The sequence below is a fragment of the Drosophila mojavensis genome, unplaced genomic scaffold (assembly GCF_018153725.1).
Source record: "Drosophila mojavensis isolate 15081-1352.22 unplaced genomic scaffold, ASM1815372v1 contig_80, whole genome shotgun sequence".
In the NCBI taxonomy this organism is placed as follows: domain Eukaryota; kingdom Metazoa; phylum Arthropoda; class Insecta; order Diptera; family Drosophilidae; genus Drosophila; species Drosophila mojavensis.
In genome coordinates, this window is record NW_025318906.1 from 16,007,310 (window position 1) to 16,024,178 (window position 16,869).

Below are 16,869 nucleotides of genomic sequence, written 5' to 3' on the forward strand. Positions count from 1 at the left end.
GACAATTATGCAGAGCAAGAACACATACACATACATACATACTTCAATCGACAGATAACGAAAAGCAAAGCTTTTGCATACCTTAGCAGCACACATACTTGCATGCATGCGTAGGAGAGAGCTTTAATTGTAAGCATTAGGAAGTGATGAATAGTGAGAAATTGTGATCATGCTCACACTCACACTGCGCCTTGGGATTGGTCAACTTGCATAGCTTCTCTGAGAGAACCAGAGCGAGAGAGTAAAAATTACAGGCTTAGCACGAAATGAGTGAGAGCTGCTTTAGAGGTGCTATCTTTCTATGTATGTGTTCGTTTTAATTTATATAGTTAATTTGTAACCTGTAATAAGTTTACAAATATATACATTTTATTTTAAATGAATATGTTTTATTAACATACAAATTTATTATCGTTCGACTTGTCATACAGAATTTAATGGGATTTTATTCAGCATCGGGAATGCCAAAGGTGCGACGCACTGCCTCGAAGTTCTTGATATTGAATACGGCACAACGTGGTGGCTTCTCGCCGCCAAAGGCGAGCGTGTAGGGATCCTCTGGACACTGTCGCATGCACTGCAGGCGGCCCATGTTGAAGTCGTGCTCGTAGACATGTTTTGGTTCGGTGCTGTTAAAATTCCATATTTTCAGCGTGCCTTCGGTCGAGGTGGAGGTCAACAGATTAGGCATTTCCTTGTTGAAGCAGACACCAGAGATTTCTTCGTTGTGCGCCTTCACGGACCACAGCAGCTTCTTGGGCTGACGCTTGTCGGCGTAGTGTAAGCTGCCGTCATTGGTGCCAATGATGAAGTAGTTTGTCTCCGTTGGATGCCAAAGGACTTTCTCCACCTCGCCGCTGATCTGCCACTTGACAAATGCCGAGTCCACATTGTCTGCATCGCGACAGTCGAAGAGACGCACCAAGCCATCGGAGCAGCCGGTGAGTATGCTCTGCGCCTCCTCCGGATGGAATTCTATGCTCTGTACCTTTTCCTCGAAGGCGGTAATTGTCGTATGTGGCTGCCCCTCGTCCATGTCCCACAGAATGAGGGTTCGATCCACTGAACCACTCGCTAGAATGTGCTCGAACTGGGGATTCCACGATAGGTCGAGGACAGCATCTGTATGACCGTACTGTTCCTTCTGTTTTTTGCGGTTGCCCTTGGAGCCAAGCTTAAATGTTGGCTCTATGGAATCCTGTATATCCAGATCCCAGATCGTGATAACCGGATCCATGCAACCAATGGCGCACATATTGCCCGGCTTGTCGCTGCCCGCATCGTGATTCATCCACTCGATGCAAAGAGGAAAACTGGGCAGCAGGAAGTCGTGATGTGTGTAGAGCGCCTGCTCCTCCTGGTTAAACACCCAGACTTCCATGCTGGCGGCGTCGTCCTGCACATGGCCGACAAGCACCAAATTATCTGTTGGCTTAATCACCTCATCCTCAGCCTCTGAATCCTCGTCCTCATCCGGCACCTGTTCATCGGCAACGTTCGCAATATTTGTTACAGTTGAATTTTCTTCATTTTCATAATTATCGAAATCGAACTCGTCATCCTGGGAATGGCCATTGTTGGCAGCGACATCTTCACGATCTACATCCATATTCTCCTCATCCTCATCATCATCATCGTCGTCATTGTCATCATCGCCTTCATGCAGCTGATCTCGCGTTTCGCCAATAATGCGCGCTAGCTCCGATTGTGTTAAGACAATTTTTTCGGGCCTCTCTTTGGTGACGCCGCGTGGCACAAAACACAGAGCAGGCACAAAGTCTATGCTTGGCTCCGTTGGACCATCGCCGGGCTCCGTCATTGTTATATTATTATAAACAACGAAATTAAAAGTGTTAACACGTGCACGAGTCAAGTACAAATATTACATTAAATTATGCCACAGCTTCGCAAAGCTGGTCACGCTGCAAGAAAAAATAGAGTGGCCAAATTGCCTTTTATGCTAACCAATTAATCGTTAATAATCGATTATTTTTCAAGGCGCAACATTTTTAAAAATTGCTATTAGCATATCAAATATACATTTATTTACTAAAATGAAAACTAAAATTCATTGGTGTAATCAAAATTCACATTTATTTATTTAGAAGTCATATCTATGTGCCACGATAAGTACTGTAGCCAAATGGACTAATTAGGAGCGGAATATGATAACTTTGAGCTTCACAACAATCCACAATAACATCTATTGCTGGATAAAAGGTTTTTATATTTTGCTGAGCAAAATATGAGCCCACTTGAAATGTTAACTTATAGATGCCATTGATAAAATCAGTTTCTGCCAACAACTGACAGCGTCCATCTGCATTCGTTTGTGCCGGTTTAATTGCAATCCATTCCTGAAATTCGTTTAGGCGATAAACGGTTACTTTGACGTTGGAAGCTGCCTTTCCAGTTGATGTGTTTAGCACATGCGTTGATAGCTTACGTGCGTTCATTGCAAATGTCCAAAGATAACTGAGAAAAATGTAGCTAATCTTTAAAAGGGTTCGCATGAAATACAAATGTAGTCATTTTAGATGATATATTGCTGATAAACAAATAGATAAGGTAGAAGTAGTAGGATTAAATGGTTGCTGATCTTGACTTTTATATTTAAATTTAAAGATTCCATACATGTTTGCTTCAATTATATCACAAGTTATATTTCATGTTAATAATTCCATTAAAAACATCATTAAATTAACCTATTAAAACTACCTGTTTCTAGCATCAACGGATAAAAACAAGCAGAAACATGTTAACTAACAGCCGATTGTAACAAACAAATTATCGTATATCGATAGCATTATGATTTCAGAGAAAAATAACAGCGCACTGCTCTGTCCAATTACGAACTGCTGCTGCTGCAGCGCTAACAGTTTGATTTTGTTATTGTAAAAATTGTTTTCGAAGCGGTCGGGTCGGCTGTGTTGCGTCGGAGCGTAAGCGTATCGCGACTTTGCAAGAAGTTATAGATATCCAAGTATCAACAAGGCCGAAGTTGAAGCTTTTCTTTGTAAATTGAATTGCAGCAATAAAGCATATACATGTCTGTCAATGTAAAATATAATATATTGCAATAAATCGTTGTGAAAATTCTTAGCGGCTGCCGTCATTTTACCGGTAAAAAAAATATAAATATATATAATCGTGAAATATATGCATAGTATATTAAATAATAGTACACGAAAATAATTGGCTACCAAAACGAAACGTCAACCGGTCAACGTCAATTGTCTATGTTGTGATTCGATTTGCCCACGTTCATAGTGCAACGCAGAAGCAACAGTTGTTCTTCTTAATATAGTGTGAAAATCAAGAACAACAACAACAGCAACAGCAAAGTTCTAATAAGCAAATGCTAATGCAAATGATATTCGCACTTTGAAGAAAATAGTAACAGAGAATAGAATTCGATCTTTGACTATTCGAAAGTACAAAACTCGATTGTTTGTATATACACATGCATGCATAGTATACATATGTGTGTGTATGTTTGTACACACATATACGCATACATATACATGTGGTACACAAACTGAAGCCTGAACTGAACCTGAGCAGAAGCATCGAAGTAACCAACTTCAATCCCAACAAATCTTAAACCAGTTTTAAGATACATATTCTTGTTGTTTGTCTGCGTGTGCATGTTGTTGTTTTTATTATGTTTTATTTTTCTTTTCCTATTTCGCATTGTACATACCCTTGCGGAGGTCAATTTAGTTTTAGTGTTAAATGCGTCATGGAAGGAGTCATTAGAAGTATTATTAAAAGCTTAGCATAAAGCTCGCCTCGCCAGTTTATATACATATTATATAACTTTAGCATACACACACAGACAAAGATGCATACACATATGCATGTTTGCCTGCGAGGGTATTTAGGCTTCGATACGTTCAAATAAACCGTTCTTTCTTCTTTTCGTTTTGTGTTTGAAGTTTTTGCTGCCTCTGCAAGTTGAAATATGAATGTGTGTGTGTGTGTGCTCTCTCGCTCAAAGCTATGCCTGTATGTATGTGTATGTGCAAGCATAAGTCGGATACCCTTTGGCTGTTTCGCTTTACCTCGGCTTAAACTAATCGCGTGATGATTTTGTTGTTGTTATTGCTTTTGCTATTGTTGTTGTTGCTGCTGTTCTCGTTGTTGCTGTTGTAATTCAATGTATACCTGCAACAAGTACGGCACGTCTTGGCAGCTTTGTCTCCTGCCTCCTACGCGATACGCCAGATTAAGGCAATACAATAACAAGTTCAGTTTCCAACCAGATCCCACTACAACTACAGCGACAACCACAGCAGGAAAACAAGCTCTCATTACTTAGATTCCAATTGGAACAATTTGCTAATTGAAACCATTTAAGCTGGAATAATAATTATATTTGAGGTAAGCGAAATGCAATTAAAGGTATATAAATTTTTAATTGTAAATATTATATAGAATTTATTTTTAAATTATAATGTGAATTAGTTTTGTGACTTAAAGCTTTATTATAAACATAGTTTTATGATAAACATTTAGAAAATTTGAACTTAACTGGATGCTAAAGGACCCAACATACAGACTTCAATATCTTGAGGATCTGATCTAGTTTCGTGTTATGCTAGTTTAATTCATTTTTATTAATTCTTATTACTCTCTGTCTGTTTATAAAAGTCAGCTATACCATTAAAAAAAACTAATTTACATGAGTAAATTTAATTTTACATCCATTTAGGCGATTTATAGCTGCTACTTTTCTTTTCATTTCAAATTTAAGACTTTAACAAATTAAAGAAATGCCGTTATATTCGTATTTGTAATGTAGATACAGATCTTTGACTCAACATCGCCAAGGTCTATAATATATGTACATATATAATTGATTCAGAGCTGCCCACTGTAACCGCAATTAATTATAAAACTCTCTGAAACAAAAATGTTTCGTGAAATGTGAAAATTGCTTGGAGAGAGTGTGTTTTCCTATATATTATATACATATACCTAAATGTTATAAGTTTGTAACTGTCTTTATTTCGTAATGACATTGTCGTAACAAAATTTTCGTAGTTTTTTTGCACAATTTTTTGTGTTTCTGTTTTTTGTTGTTGCTCATCAGTGATAAAAATGCAATCAGAAAGTGCTAACGGTCGATCATGAGATATGCTTAATTGATTGATATGAAACGATCAACAAAGCAAAGCCAAAAAAAACAACAACAATATTTTGTGTTTTTTAGCCCCGCAGCGACAAAATTCGGCGATACATTAACTGTACATTAATTTTGTTGGAAACTTCATTCATTTGCATATCGAGAGGGAGAGAGAGAGGGGGAGAGACAGATATTATTATTGCCAACACTCGTAGTCGATCATTAAAGGTTGTTTGGCAAATTAGAAACTAGCCGCCACTTATTGACAGGGATGGCAAAAGCAGAAGAAGAAGAAGATGACGACGACGACGACGACGACGAGAAGAAATAAAAATATAGCTGAATTCCACGCTGCACTGTGGCGGCCAGAAACCGAAACAGAAACAGAAACCGAAACAGGAAATGAGCCCCCAGACAGTTTGAGTGAAGTTTTTCTTTTAAGTACCTTTCGTTCGCTTGGTCAATGCAGCGAGCCTCTTCTTGTCATTTATTATATATGCGTTTTTTATTTATTTTTCTTATACTCTACCTTTTTTTTTATCAGTCTTGGTTTTCTCTTTTGCTTTGAAACCATTGGAAATGGGAGTTTTAGAGGTATAATGGTTGAGTAAAAGTACTTGTTACTACCAATTAGAGGCTTATCTGAAGTTATATACAATATATGCTATCACTATTTTATATTTACTTTTACTAAAGAATGAATATTGGGATTACCTGATAAAATCGAGCTTACATCTATCTATCGCTCCTTTCATATATACAAATACGTGAATATTTGAAATGGAATAAAATTGATCTATTCAAAGTTTAGTTAAAGCTAGGCCTGAAAGTTGCTAATATAAATTAGAATGATCTTAATAATTATATATGTACATGTATAAATTTAGATTAAAATTTTTCTTTTCGCATATACCAATTAGACTCTAAAATATAAATTCAACCGAAGTTGAGTTGCAAATGTATCCAAGAAGAACTAAGAACTATTCACTTCAAACAGCTGCTGGTTTTAGGGTATTTCTTAGTCATGCAATCCATGTTCTTTTCCTAAAGTACATTTCCCCCTATAAGATCCAAGTCAATATCAGCGACCGTAAGAGTAATTGTTGTTTTTATACAAATTTCTTTCTCTGTGATTGCTAATGCAATTAGAGTATATACTTAGCTATAGCTACTTAATTATAGTATTTTTGTTAGTGCCGAACGCCTTCAGGCTAAAACAGCAATGTATACAGATGTTAGACTAGGAATCACAGCTAATGAGCACACTCAAATTGAATTATTAAAAAAATATATTCTTCTGAGGCTCATGAAAATGTGTATGAGTGAGTGAGAAAGAAAGAGAGAGACAGTTTGTAATTATTTTATATATTATGGAATAGAATATTGTATAAGTATTAGCTCATCAATTTGTGTGGCTATTCATATATCTCTTCTATATTATCTGACATGTATATATATACTATATGTCGCAAATTCTATTTATTAACTTATCAATAGCAAGACCAAATTGATTATATAGATCGTGTAATGCTTAAAAATAGACAATGATACGCAGCAGTTGGCATTTACGAATTATTCTGAAATAGTTATAGGAAGGTATATAATATTGGTATATATTTGTTATTATTTTCTATATATTATATTACATATAATTTTTAAATTCCATTCCTTTTGCGAAACTTGCTTTTATTTTATATAATAATGTACAATATAATAATGAATATAAAGAGATAAAGAAATTATTATTGAAAGTCTTGAAGCTCTCCAGCCTCAACCTTCAGATCATAGCCCTCAGCTCTCAGTTCTCAAGTCTCCACTTTTAGCCCTCATCTCTCTCTCTCTCTCTCTCTCTCTCTCTCTCTCTCTCTCTCTCTCTCTCTCTCTCGTTCTCTGTTTACACAGATGTCCCGCATTCCAGCGAGCTTGCACTGATCGGACATATAATGAATGTGCAGGTATGGCTGGCCTAGGGCCGGCTCTGCTTTGATACAGCTGAATGGCTTGCACATCCTGCATGGGCCAACAAAAAGAGAATAAACACTTGATGACTTCGTAATGTCTCATATTACAGGATATTACATTGAAATTTCCCAGGCTGTGCCTGAACCACATCATCATCAGCAGACACGCCTGGGTTTTTGTGTGTCTATATACATATACATACATACACATGTTAAACACTTACAAAATTGTAAGATAAACAATAGTTATTATTAAGTATTCCACAATTGTATATATATATACCATAAAAACTTGTGTAAACTGTGAGTGTTTCTGCACACACTCACACTCACATTCACACTCATATTCACATAGAATATGCCAAGTTTGGTGTAGATATTTTTAAAAAATTCTTCAACTGTTGCCTTTGGCAAATTACTTACAAACCTAAATACATATAAGTGTATATAAATATATACACCTCTCTCTCTTTCGCTCCCACTCTCGCTCTCCCTCTCTCTCTCGCTCTCGCTCTCGCTCTCTAGGTATGCTCGTTTGTGAGTCTTATTTTGGCTGATGTTGCCGCAGTTAGCGTGACTGAGGCATTCGCCATGCTGAAGTGAGTTTTCAAATTTGATACAAATTTCAGTTTTTGCCGCTTTTCAGCTTTTTAGCTTTTAGTTTTCTTTCTGCCAGTTGTTTTTACTGCCGAAATACTTCGTTGGCAGCAAGTCAACCAAGTCCAAGCAATGCATCAGACTCTCATGAAAAACTGGCGCAAAATTCAAACACTGCAAATAATTGGAAAGGCATTCAAGATGCCTAAATGCTCGTTGAAGCTGCTGCTGCTGCTGTTAGCTCTTATTGCTGTTGCTGTTGTTGTTGTTGCTGTTGTTGCTGCTGCTGCAGCTTCAGGGTGGTAATGGAGCGATTTCTGCTGCTGCTGCTTCAAGTGTTAGCCTCCATCGGCCAGACTCAGTCGCGCACTAAATACCAATTGTAACGCCTAACGTTAATCACATTAAAAAAGAGAGAAATAATGAAAATATTCGATGTAGCTACATATTTCATACTTGTTAGAGGCTCATCTATTAATTTAGAGTAAAAGAAGAGTTGGGTAGAGTTGAGTTAATTTCTTAGGAAAGAGTATGGAATAGAAAGAGCTTAATGCTCAAATATTCTAGTTTACTGATTATGATAATATTTTATATAAATTTATAGAGATTATTGGATGTCTTTTTCTCTGTCAGTTATTGAATTTGCATATATGTATATATATGTAAATATATAATATTTTGTTTTTATTAAGTATTCCTCTCAAACAATTACAGCTGGGCAAGATGTGGGTGAGGTCGTTCGTCTTTACGAAATTCTCTTGATGATCCAGAATCGAGACTTTTCTGTAGCTGTACAAATAATTTGTTTGCATTTTGTGAAACCTTGTTCATTGATCGCTTAGTAATAGTCAACAATTGAATGACTCAAAGTGGAAATATGAAAAGGTCACTAAAAAGCAATTTACTGTATTATTAAAGTTTTGCTATATTAATTTCCTGGAACTTTTCATTTCATGGAAATTATTCAGATTTTAAGGCGTTGCTCTAATATACATATATTATATTATAAATGGATTTGTGGATTTGTATATATTGGAAATAAGTTAACATTAAAATAATATTTATTTCTGTTGAATTTTTATGGACGACTAGAATTATTATTTATTTAGTCTATAGCTTTTGTTTCCTATTAATTAGTATGCAATTTTGTTAAAAAAAAAAAAAATTGAAAAAATATGTATAAATAATCTACTATTCCAGCTACCTTTGCTCAAATCACTTAATAATATTTGCGTTGCATTGAAAAATCTTTGAAAAAGCAGAGTAGATGACACCATAAACTAAAGTAAAGTAAAGTAAAGTAGAGTAAAGTAAAGTTGATAGTAAATAGTAAATTGATTCATATTCACACCATTCACAATTTTTGATGGAGTTGCATGTACACGCAATTCGAATCAATTGCCACATTGACACACATAGTGTATGTATGTGTGTCAGTGTGTGTGTGTGCGTGTAAACATGCTTGTAGACCAATTGTAAGTTTTAGAGCTGGGCACGACGATGACGAGCATATCAAAGACCTTCACGCTAGAAAACAAACACTAAGCCAGAAGACAAACGTCAGACGAGGCCGATGACGAGACGAGACGAGACGACAATGGCAATAAAACCACTTGCACAGGTGTGACCAGAGGGGGCGGGTGGAACAGCTAAGGGCAGGTGAGATGTCGGTAGGAGGGCGATAGGTAGTTAAGGGGGATTTCAATTGGTCGTGCTGTGCATGTTAAATAATAAAACAAAATATAACGAGAACACTCGCAATATGTAGCTTAATACGTAAGCTGTCATTATGCCCAGTAAAGCAGGCATTGAATCAGAGATGAAGAGGGTATATTGATAGAGAAGTGAATATAGATATAGATATAGATATAGATATAGATATAGATATAGATATAGATATAGATATAGATATAGATATAGATATAGATATAGATATAGATATAGATATAGATATAGATATAGATATAGATATAGATATAGATATAGATATAGATATAGATATAGATATAGATATAGATATAGATATAGATATAGATATAGATATAGATATAGATATAGATATAGATATAGATATAGATATAGATATAGATATAGATATAGATATAGATATAGATATAGATATAGATATAGATATAGATATAGATATAGATATAGATATAGATATAGATATAGATATAGATATAGATATAGATATAGATGTAGATATAGATATAGATATAGATATAGATATAGATATAGACATTATCCTACATCCCAATCTACAAGTTATCGATAAATATCGATTTATTTATAAACTCACTCAATAATAAACCTAATACTAAATCCTACCTACCTTCCCTAAATTTCTACAGCTACAACATTTAAACAGGGTATTCCCTAGTCAAGCATACCCTTCATCGTTCAATCAATGCTGTTCTGTGTAGTCAACAACAGGTTGGCCGCTCAATCGTGGCAATGCATATCAAACAGCCGCTCTTTCGTTGTCATCCTGAATTATGTATGCACCGTGCGGCTGAGGGCGGGTATAGGGGGCGTGGTGGCTATAGGCGTGGGCGTATGATTATATTGCCAGCCGCCACTCTTAACTGTTCTTTGTGCTATTCTGTGCTTTCCTCTGTATAATTAAGTGATAATATAAACAAGAAATAGAAGCAATTGTTTTTGTTTTTGTTTCGGGCATTTGCTTTCGATTCGACCCAAAATTTGACCCACATTTGTCTTTAGCTTTCGGCTTTGAAAATTGTTGTTGTTGTTGCTTTTAGGTGTTTCAATTCGATTCATTTTCTTGCAAAGTGACGCTGATAATTGGGTCAAACTTCGTCATGTTTCTCTAGCGAACATTAGTCCGATAATCTTTGCACTAGAGGCCAGCAGAGCTCAGACCCCGACCCAGACCCAACCTCAGACTGCGAGGCCCATCAATGTCTGACGGCTGTGTCCGGCTCTTTGTTTACTCTACGCTCATTTTCATTGCGGATAATTTCACCTTTTATAGTTTGTGAGACGTTGAAACGATTTAGCGCTAATGTTGCCCATGTTTTGCGCTCCTCTTTCTTTGGCTTTCTTTTAGCATTTTTGCTTTATTAGCTTCACTTTTTGGGACATTGCAATTATGATCAGTTTTGTTTTTTTGCTACTGCTACTGCTACTGCCTGGGTTTAGTTCTCTTAACTATCTGAAGAATATTATGGCTAAGAAATAACGGCTATGGTCAACGCCCTTGAGGAGCAGACTATCGTCTGTCTGCAAGCTGACTTGCAGATACTCTACTCACACTTTGTTGTAATTTCGGAGTATTACAGGGTATGCAAATGTAAAGAAATTTTAGGTGTGAGAGATGTTATGTTATGGAGTATGTAAATTCTTAGATATAATAAGCTCTCAAAGAGAATGTACGAGTCATTAGGAACTCCACTTTAAAATACAAGGCATGCAGATTCCATGAAATATACATATACAGTAGAATCTGTTTATAACGATGTTCAAAGTATTGTCGAAGAACTTATAACCGTATAAGTTTGCTCATATAGGTTTGTCTGGATCCACAATTTTCATCGCAAGAGCCATACGGATTCTATAAGCGGAGTTGTTGCAACCGGATTCTACTGTATGTAGAATTATATTAAACAGCTCTTTAGATAAACCCAATTCTATGTGTACCAAGATATGCAAATTTATAAAGATCTTAGCTGAAATGATGTCAGAGTAACATTAATGATATACCCAGCTCAATAGTTTACAGGGTATATCAAATCAAACAAAATTTCACCGGCCTTAATGCCAAAGAGGTCTTAATGACAATCCACTCAAATCGCTTACAGCATCCGACCGCACCTTTACGGCAATTGATTTCTGGGTAGCGAATCCAATTGGAATGTCAAAGGTCATTAGAGGTTTTCACGCTTCGTTTGGCTTTGCTGGATTTGTGATTTAATTGCGATCATCGATTAAGCTCGACAATTAGCTGCAGTGGCAGCTGCCTTTACTTATTTATTGTTTGTTTGGGGCTTCTCTCCCCATCCCCCTCTCTCTCTCTTTCTCTCTTTCTTTTTTTTGCCGATTGATTGATCAACGAATGAATAAATAAATATTTGCCAACTACACGAGATGTTCGTATTTGATTAACAGCATTTAATTGAACGTCGCATGCTCGGGAGTTAGCCAAGCGTTTAGCTATTTGTGCACTGGGTTTCGCCTATTCGATTTCTGCTTCTGTTACTGCTGTTGCTTTTGTCTTGTGTGTGTGTGCGTTCCATTTGCTTGAGCAGGTGCTTGCGCATACCTTTTGTTTCGATGTGAAAGGGCTCTGTGCCGCATGTGTTGCCTTCCTTTGTGACTCTTGTACTGCTATCAGTTCAAGACGTCGCCCGTCTGTCCTTGGATTGCACTGAATATCGCTGACGCACTAATCAAATGAACTCGAGCTGTTAAAAAAAATTAATTTTCTATACCCTATAAACAATAAAATGGATGAACAAAGGGTAGATTTTGAATATAACTTAAGGAGAAGGTATTTGTTGTTTTTGTTGTAGTGTTGATTCATCTATCCTCAAGTCTGTATATATTATATATTATATATATATTATAATATGCATAGTACTAAGGCTACAAAATAAAGATTTTAATATTAACTGATCAGTCTTTTATTACTTAAGGAAATTTATATTTTTTAAATATTTGACTCTCTATTTAATAAGCTCTTATTTTTGTTGCAGCAATACCTATTCTTAGGCAGGCATTCGCATTTCTGTTTAAGGAAAATGCCTATTTGCTTGTTCTATATATGAGATTAGATCTATATATAGAGACTAGATATCTGAATATATTCCATAAAAATTACTTATATTATCCCATATTTGAATATTATATTATATATGTATGTATATTTCAGCTATTTCGAATACTAAATATATTTCAATATAGATCCCTAAGATTAGTTTTATAAATGACCAAGTTACATAAAGAGTTGTTCTGAATGGAGTTTGTTTTATATCGTGCTTACAGGGTGTTTGTTAGTCAAGCATTCACAATCAGTCAGTTTAAATATAATATTAAAACAGAGTTTTTACAATTGGTGACCCTGACGAATGCGAGCAGCGCATTTTGCAAACTCACTAAGCTACAGAAATGTCAATGGCCTATATATGCTACAATATCTATTTGTACTCTCTATATACAGATTTTGAAATATCATAATCACAATATCTAAAAAAAAGTATAAAAAAGACGCTGCACTAAATATATAATAGATATATGAACAATAGAGCCATATTTCAAAATTGAAATACTGCTCTATATATACACATACTAATATATATACATATGTATATGCGTGTGCAACAGAGAGTATTGCGCAGTCGATTTAATCAATGTAACGTGCTTAGTCGTTTATTTCAGCAGATAAATTAAAACCAAAATTTATTATGACTCATACATGACATTCGTTAGCCAGCCAGAAGAAGTTGATCTAGAGAGAACTTTTGTTCGGGTTTCACGCTGATATTACGTAAGTTCAGCAAACACAATTCAAATCAAAGATCAAAAGAATATAAATGAATTGGGCAGCAAAACACAAAAACATGTTTCCAGACTGACAAGTTCAGATAAAGAATAGAATGCCAGAAATATGTTAAAAGTTCTATATGTATATATGTAGCATCAGCTGTGATCGCTGTGATCTCTGATCTGTAAGCATTGGAATTGCTGGAATCGCATTCGAACATCGAACTGTTTCTATTTATGCCGAATACTGAGGACCCCCGCTGAAGCAACAAGACTGACTGTGCGGTGGTTTAGTTCAGTTCAGTTGTGGTTGCTGCGGCGGTGGTGCTAGTGGTGTTGGTGTAGACGTCGAGGGAAAGCAAAGAGCAAGCAAGTTTCTCAGCTCAATGATCCGATTGTGTGTTTATTCGTTTTACATATGGTAAACAGGCGAGACTGAGTGTGTGTGAGAGAGAGACAGAGGGAGCGGGAGAGAGCAAGACAAAGAGAGAATCAAAGTCGTGTAAATGTATATTTGAATGCCTCTGGCAGCGCTCACGTTGAAGTCGCCTTGGAATTCGTAGAACATAGGACAAATGTGTTACACTTCTTACATATTAAGAGCTCAGACTTGAAACAATTTGTGGAATATTTACGTTTTTATTTTGTTTTAATTGATTTCTTGTTTTGCATGTTGAAATGTAACATGTTGATTTATTGGAAGTCTATATCAGATCATTTCTGTGCAAATAACATTTTTTGTGACTAGCAGAAGTAAAATAGTTGTAATATTTTAAATGTTCTTTTTTTTTATATAAATTCATATACCATATTTAATATATGTCAAAAAGAAATACTTGTAATATATAAATAAATTACTATAAATTTTTTATTTATTTTTAATAATAAAATAAAAATAATAATCAAGACAACATAAAACAAATAAATGAAATTATAATAATAAATAAATATATGTATATAATTAAAAAAAAAAATAACGAATTTATTTCAAAATTATAAAAAAATTATAATTTTTTCCCAATTTGTTTTACTTATATATATTTATGTATTATATACATATGTATAATTATAATTCTCAAATTTAACAGAATTAATTTGTACAGCTTAATTATTAATAAATATTAGAATATTGAAAAGTCGGTCAATCCACATTGCTATTATTTTCTCACTTTCACTTGTTTGTTTAAAAAATTTTTTACAGAATAAAAGCAAATTAATTTCAAATATATTCAGATTGCATGCAAAAGATAATATCTTCACAAATTTTTGAAAGTTATAAGCAAAATCGAATAATTATAAATGTATTAAATTGTTGAATATATGTATTTATAATAATATTAATTAGGAATATAAATATATAACACAAATAATTAAATATATACCTTTATGAATATTAATAATTATAAATATACTATAATATTCAATGAGTCCGTCTCTTAAAAAATTAATAAAAGTCAGATAGAAATGCTCTACCATTTAATTATATATGTATATATATTTTGTTATATATATACGCTTATTATATGTATATATTCCTTTCATATCGATACCTATTCAAGTTCAAGCTATTAAAGTTTGCATTGACTTTATGCTGATGAAGATCATTAGATGATAATAAGTGTGTAATAATAGCTTCAGCTTACTCAGTTGATTGTTTGGTGTGAAAGCTGTGCTTAACACTCGAAAAGCCTAACCCTAGACAATTACGAACAGAATAGCCAAGATCTATGGCAAGCAGATTTGTGTGTGCAGACATGCAATTTGCATAATACAGAAACTGTGTAGACGAGGCCAGATTAAGTCATGTATTAAATAACGCAAAGTTGAAGTGCTTTGGGCCAGTTAGCATTAGATTTGATGTTAGTTTATAATAGCACTTTGTTTATTTTTTTTATTTCTTCTGGCCGTAGTTTAACTGAAGCGACGACAGATTTGCTGGCCGAGTCGTTTGGTCGTTGTGGTCTCGTGGTTTTCGCTGTTTTACTTTTGCTACAGTCTTGCCTCGCTTTGTGGATTATGGCATTGAGGTGTCTGATTACCAGAAAAAAAACCTCTTAAGTAAGACTCATTGTAGAACGCAGCAGCAGCAAGCGCAACGAAATATATTTGTAGATCTAATCTAAATATTTCTAATTTAAGTTTTCTGATGTTTGTTTTTGTGGAGAAAATGGTAATCATCCATAAATTAAAAACAACAATTTTATGCCACATAAAATTAATAACAAAACAGAAACAAATAAAAACCAAAACTTGTTTAGAACTGATGCCGACAAATTTATTCATGAATTCATTTAGTTGGCATTGTTCGTTTTTGTCTAAAACAAACTTTTACTTTTCATCATTGTTTGCCATATCTACTTATTTCTTTATTTGTTTTTTTTCTTCTTCTTCTTTTATATTGTGAAAGAAATCGTTCGTATTGCAATTAATCTTCAGTCGAGTCGAGTCGAGTCGGCCAACCAATTAGGTAACCAAACCATATACCCTGGCCCTCTCGCGACTCGAGGTTTTGGTTTGTGTGTGGGCAGAGAAAGTTTTCTTTATTCATCTGGTTCTATTCCAATGGGTCAACAGCCACTTGGCCACTCGCGATTTGCATATCATATGGCCACAGCTGCACTCAGTTGCATTCACAGTTGCACTCTTGAGTGGTCTTCAGTCAGGTCTAGAAATCGGGTCAACATGGGTTTTTAGGCATTGCTTTTAACAAGTAGAAGTAGACCTAATATTAATTTAATTTATATACAAAATATGTCAACAGAGTTCCTTCTATAAAAATTAAGGCTTCTATTTAGAACTATTTCTAAGTTGAGTTAATATTAAATAGAGTAATAGGAGCTGTACTTTGAAGGAACCCGAAAAGTTGAAAGGAATTTCGGTTTTCACTAGAAGATTAAAATATATATGAATTGTATTGTTGGAGTTACTCGAATTTGACTTATCAGTCTATCAGTCAGTTAATCAGTAAATCCATCCATCAGTCAGTACTTCCTTCATTCCCTCCCTCAACACAAATGCTGTCATATGATATCTATAATAGACGATTACTGTCATTAGAAGAAATGTAAAACTCTAAATACTGAATGTTAATTTGTGCCTACTAGGTCTTTTCTCTTCTTCTTCTTCTTTTTTTTTTTTTTTTTTTTTTTTTTTTGCATAATGTGCCAAAGGATTAGGCTGTGACCTAACACGAGCAGCTATTGACATTTTTTGCCAGGACATTTTTATGCAAATCAGTTAGTGACACGCACACAAAATAATGGGGCTGCCTTCCAATATAGGGCTCGTGATATGCGATATGGATGTGGATGAAAATGTGAATATGCAAATGTGAATGTGAATGTTTGCCCTCGGAACATTCGGCATCGGATTGCGACTAGCCCAAGCAAGAATTTGTTTGACTGCGGGCTTGGCCTGATGGTTCAGGGCAGGATATGACTGCACAGAGAGAAATATCCTCTTACGTAATTACATTCCAAGCTAACGTAACTTAAGATATTGAAATGGTTAATGTGTTTGAGTTGGAGATATATACATATATATTTACGAGTATAATATATTCTATTCAGTTAAGTTTCAATATCGAATTTATAAAAGGCTTCTCACTAAATTTTCTTGCAAGTAGCATAAATATTTTTAAGTTAGCTTCTCAAGATTTTTATTCAAACTGTTTGTTTATCT

The 16,869-nt window shown here is 34.8% G+C and overlaps 3 protein-coding genes across 4 annotated transcripts in view; 1 reads left to right on the forward strand and 2 right to left on the reverse strand.

Annotated features, from left to right (window-relative positions):
- Window positions 1-372: 372 nt before the first annotated feature.
- On the reverse strand, window positions 373-1,897 carry LOC6580161 (periodic tryptophan protein 1 homolog). Its single transcript, XM_002005985.4, has one exon. It carries the CDS (start codon window positions 1,817-1,819, stop codon window positions 446-448), a length of 1,374 nt encoding a protein of 457 aa, XP_002006021.1. The 5' UTR covers window positions 1,820-1,897; the 3' UTR covers window positions 373-445.
- Window positions 1,898-2,071: 174 nt separating this feature from the next.
- LOC6580162 (5-hydroxyisourate hydrolase) lies at window positions 2,072-12,006 on the reverse strand. Its single transcript, XM_002005986.4, has 2 exons — window positions 11,969-12,006; window positions 2,072-2,475 (listed from the first exon to the last, which is right to left on the reverse strand). Exons 1-2 carry the CDS (start codon window positions 12,001-12,003, stop codon window positions 2,115-2,117), a joined length of 396 nt encoding a protein of 131 aa, XP_002006022.2. The 5' UTR covers window positions 12,004-12,006; the 3' UTR covers window positions 2,072-2,114.
- LOC6580163 (serine-rich adhesin for platelets) overlaps window positions 2,896-16,869 on the forward strand; it is a 41,461-nt gene continuing 27,487 nt past the window's right edge. For both annotated transcript variants that reach the window (XM_002005987.4, XM_032729566.2), the window contains exons 1-2: window positions 2,896-3,123; window positions 4,266-4,383. The gene's annotated coding sequence lies outside the window, so the exon portion shown is untranslated. The remainder of the gene's footprint in view (window positions 3,124-4,265; window positions 4,384-16,869) is intronic.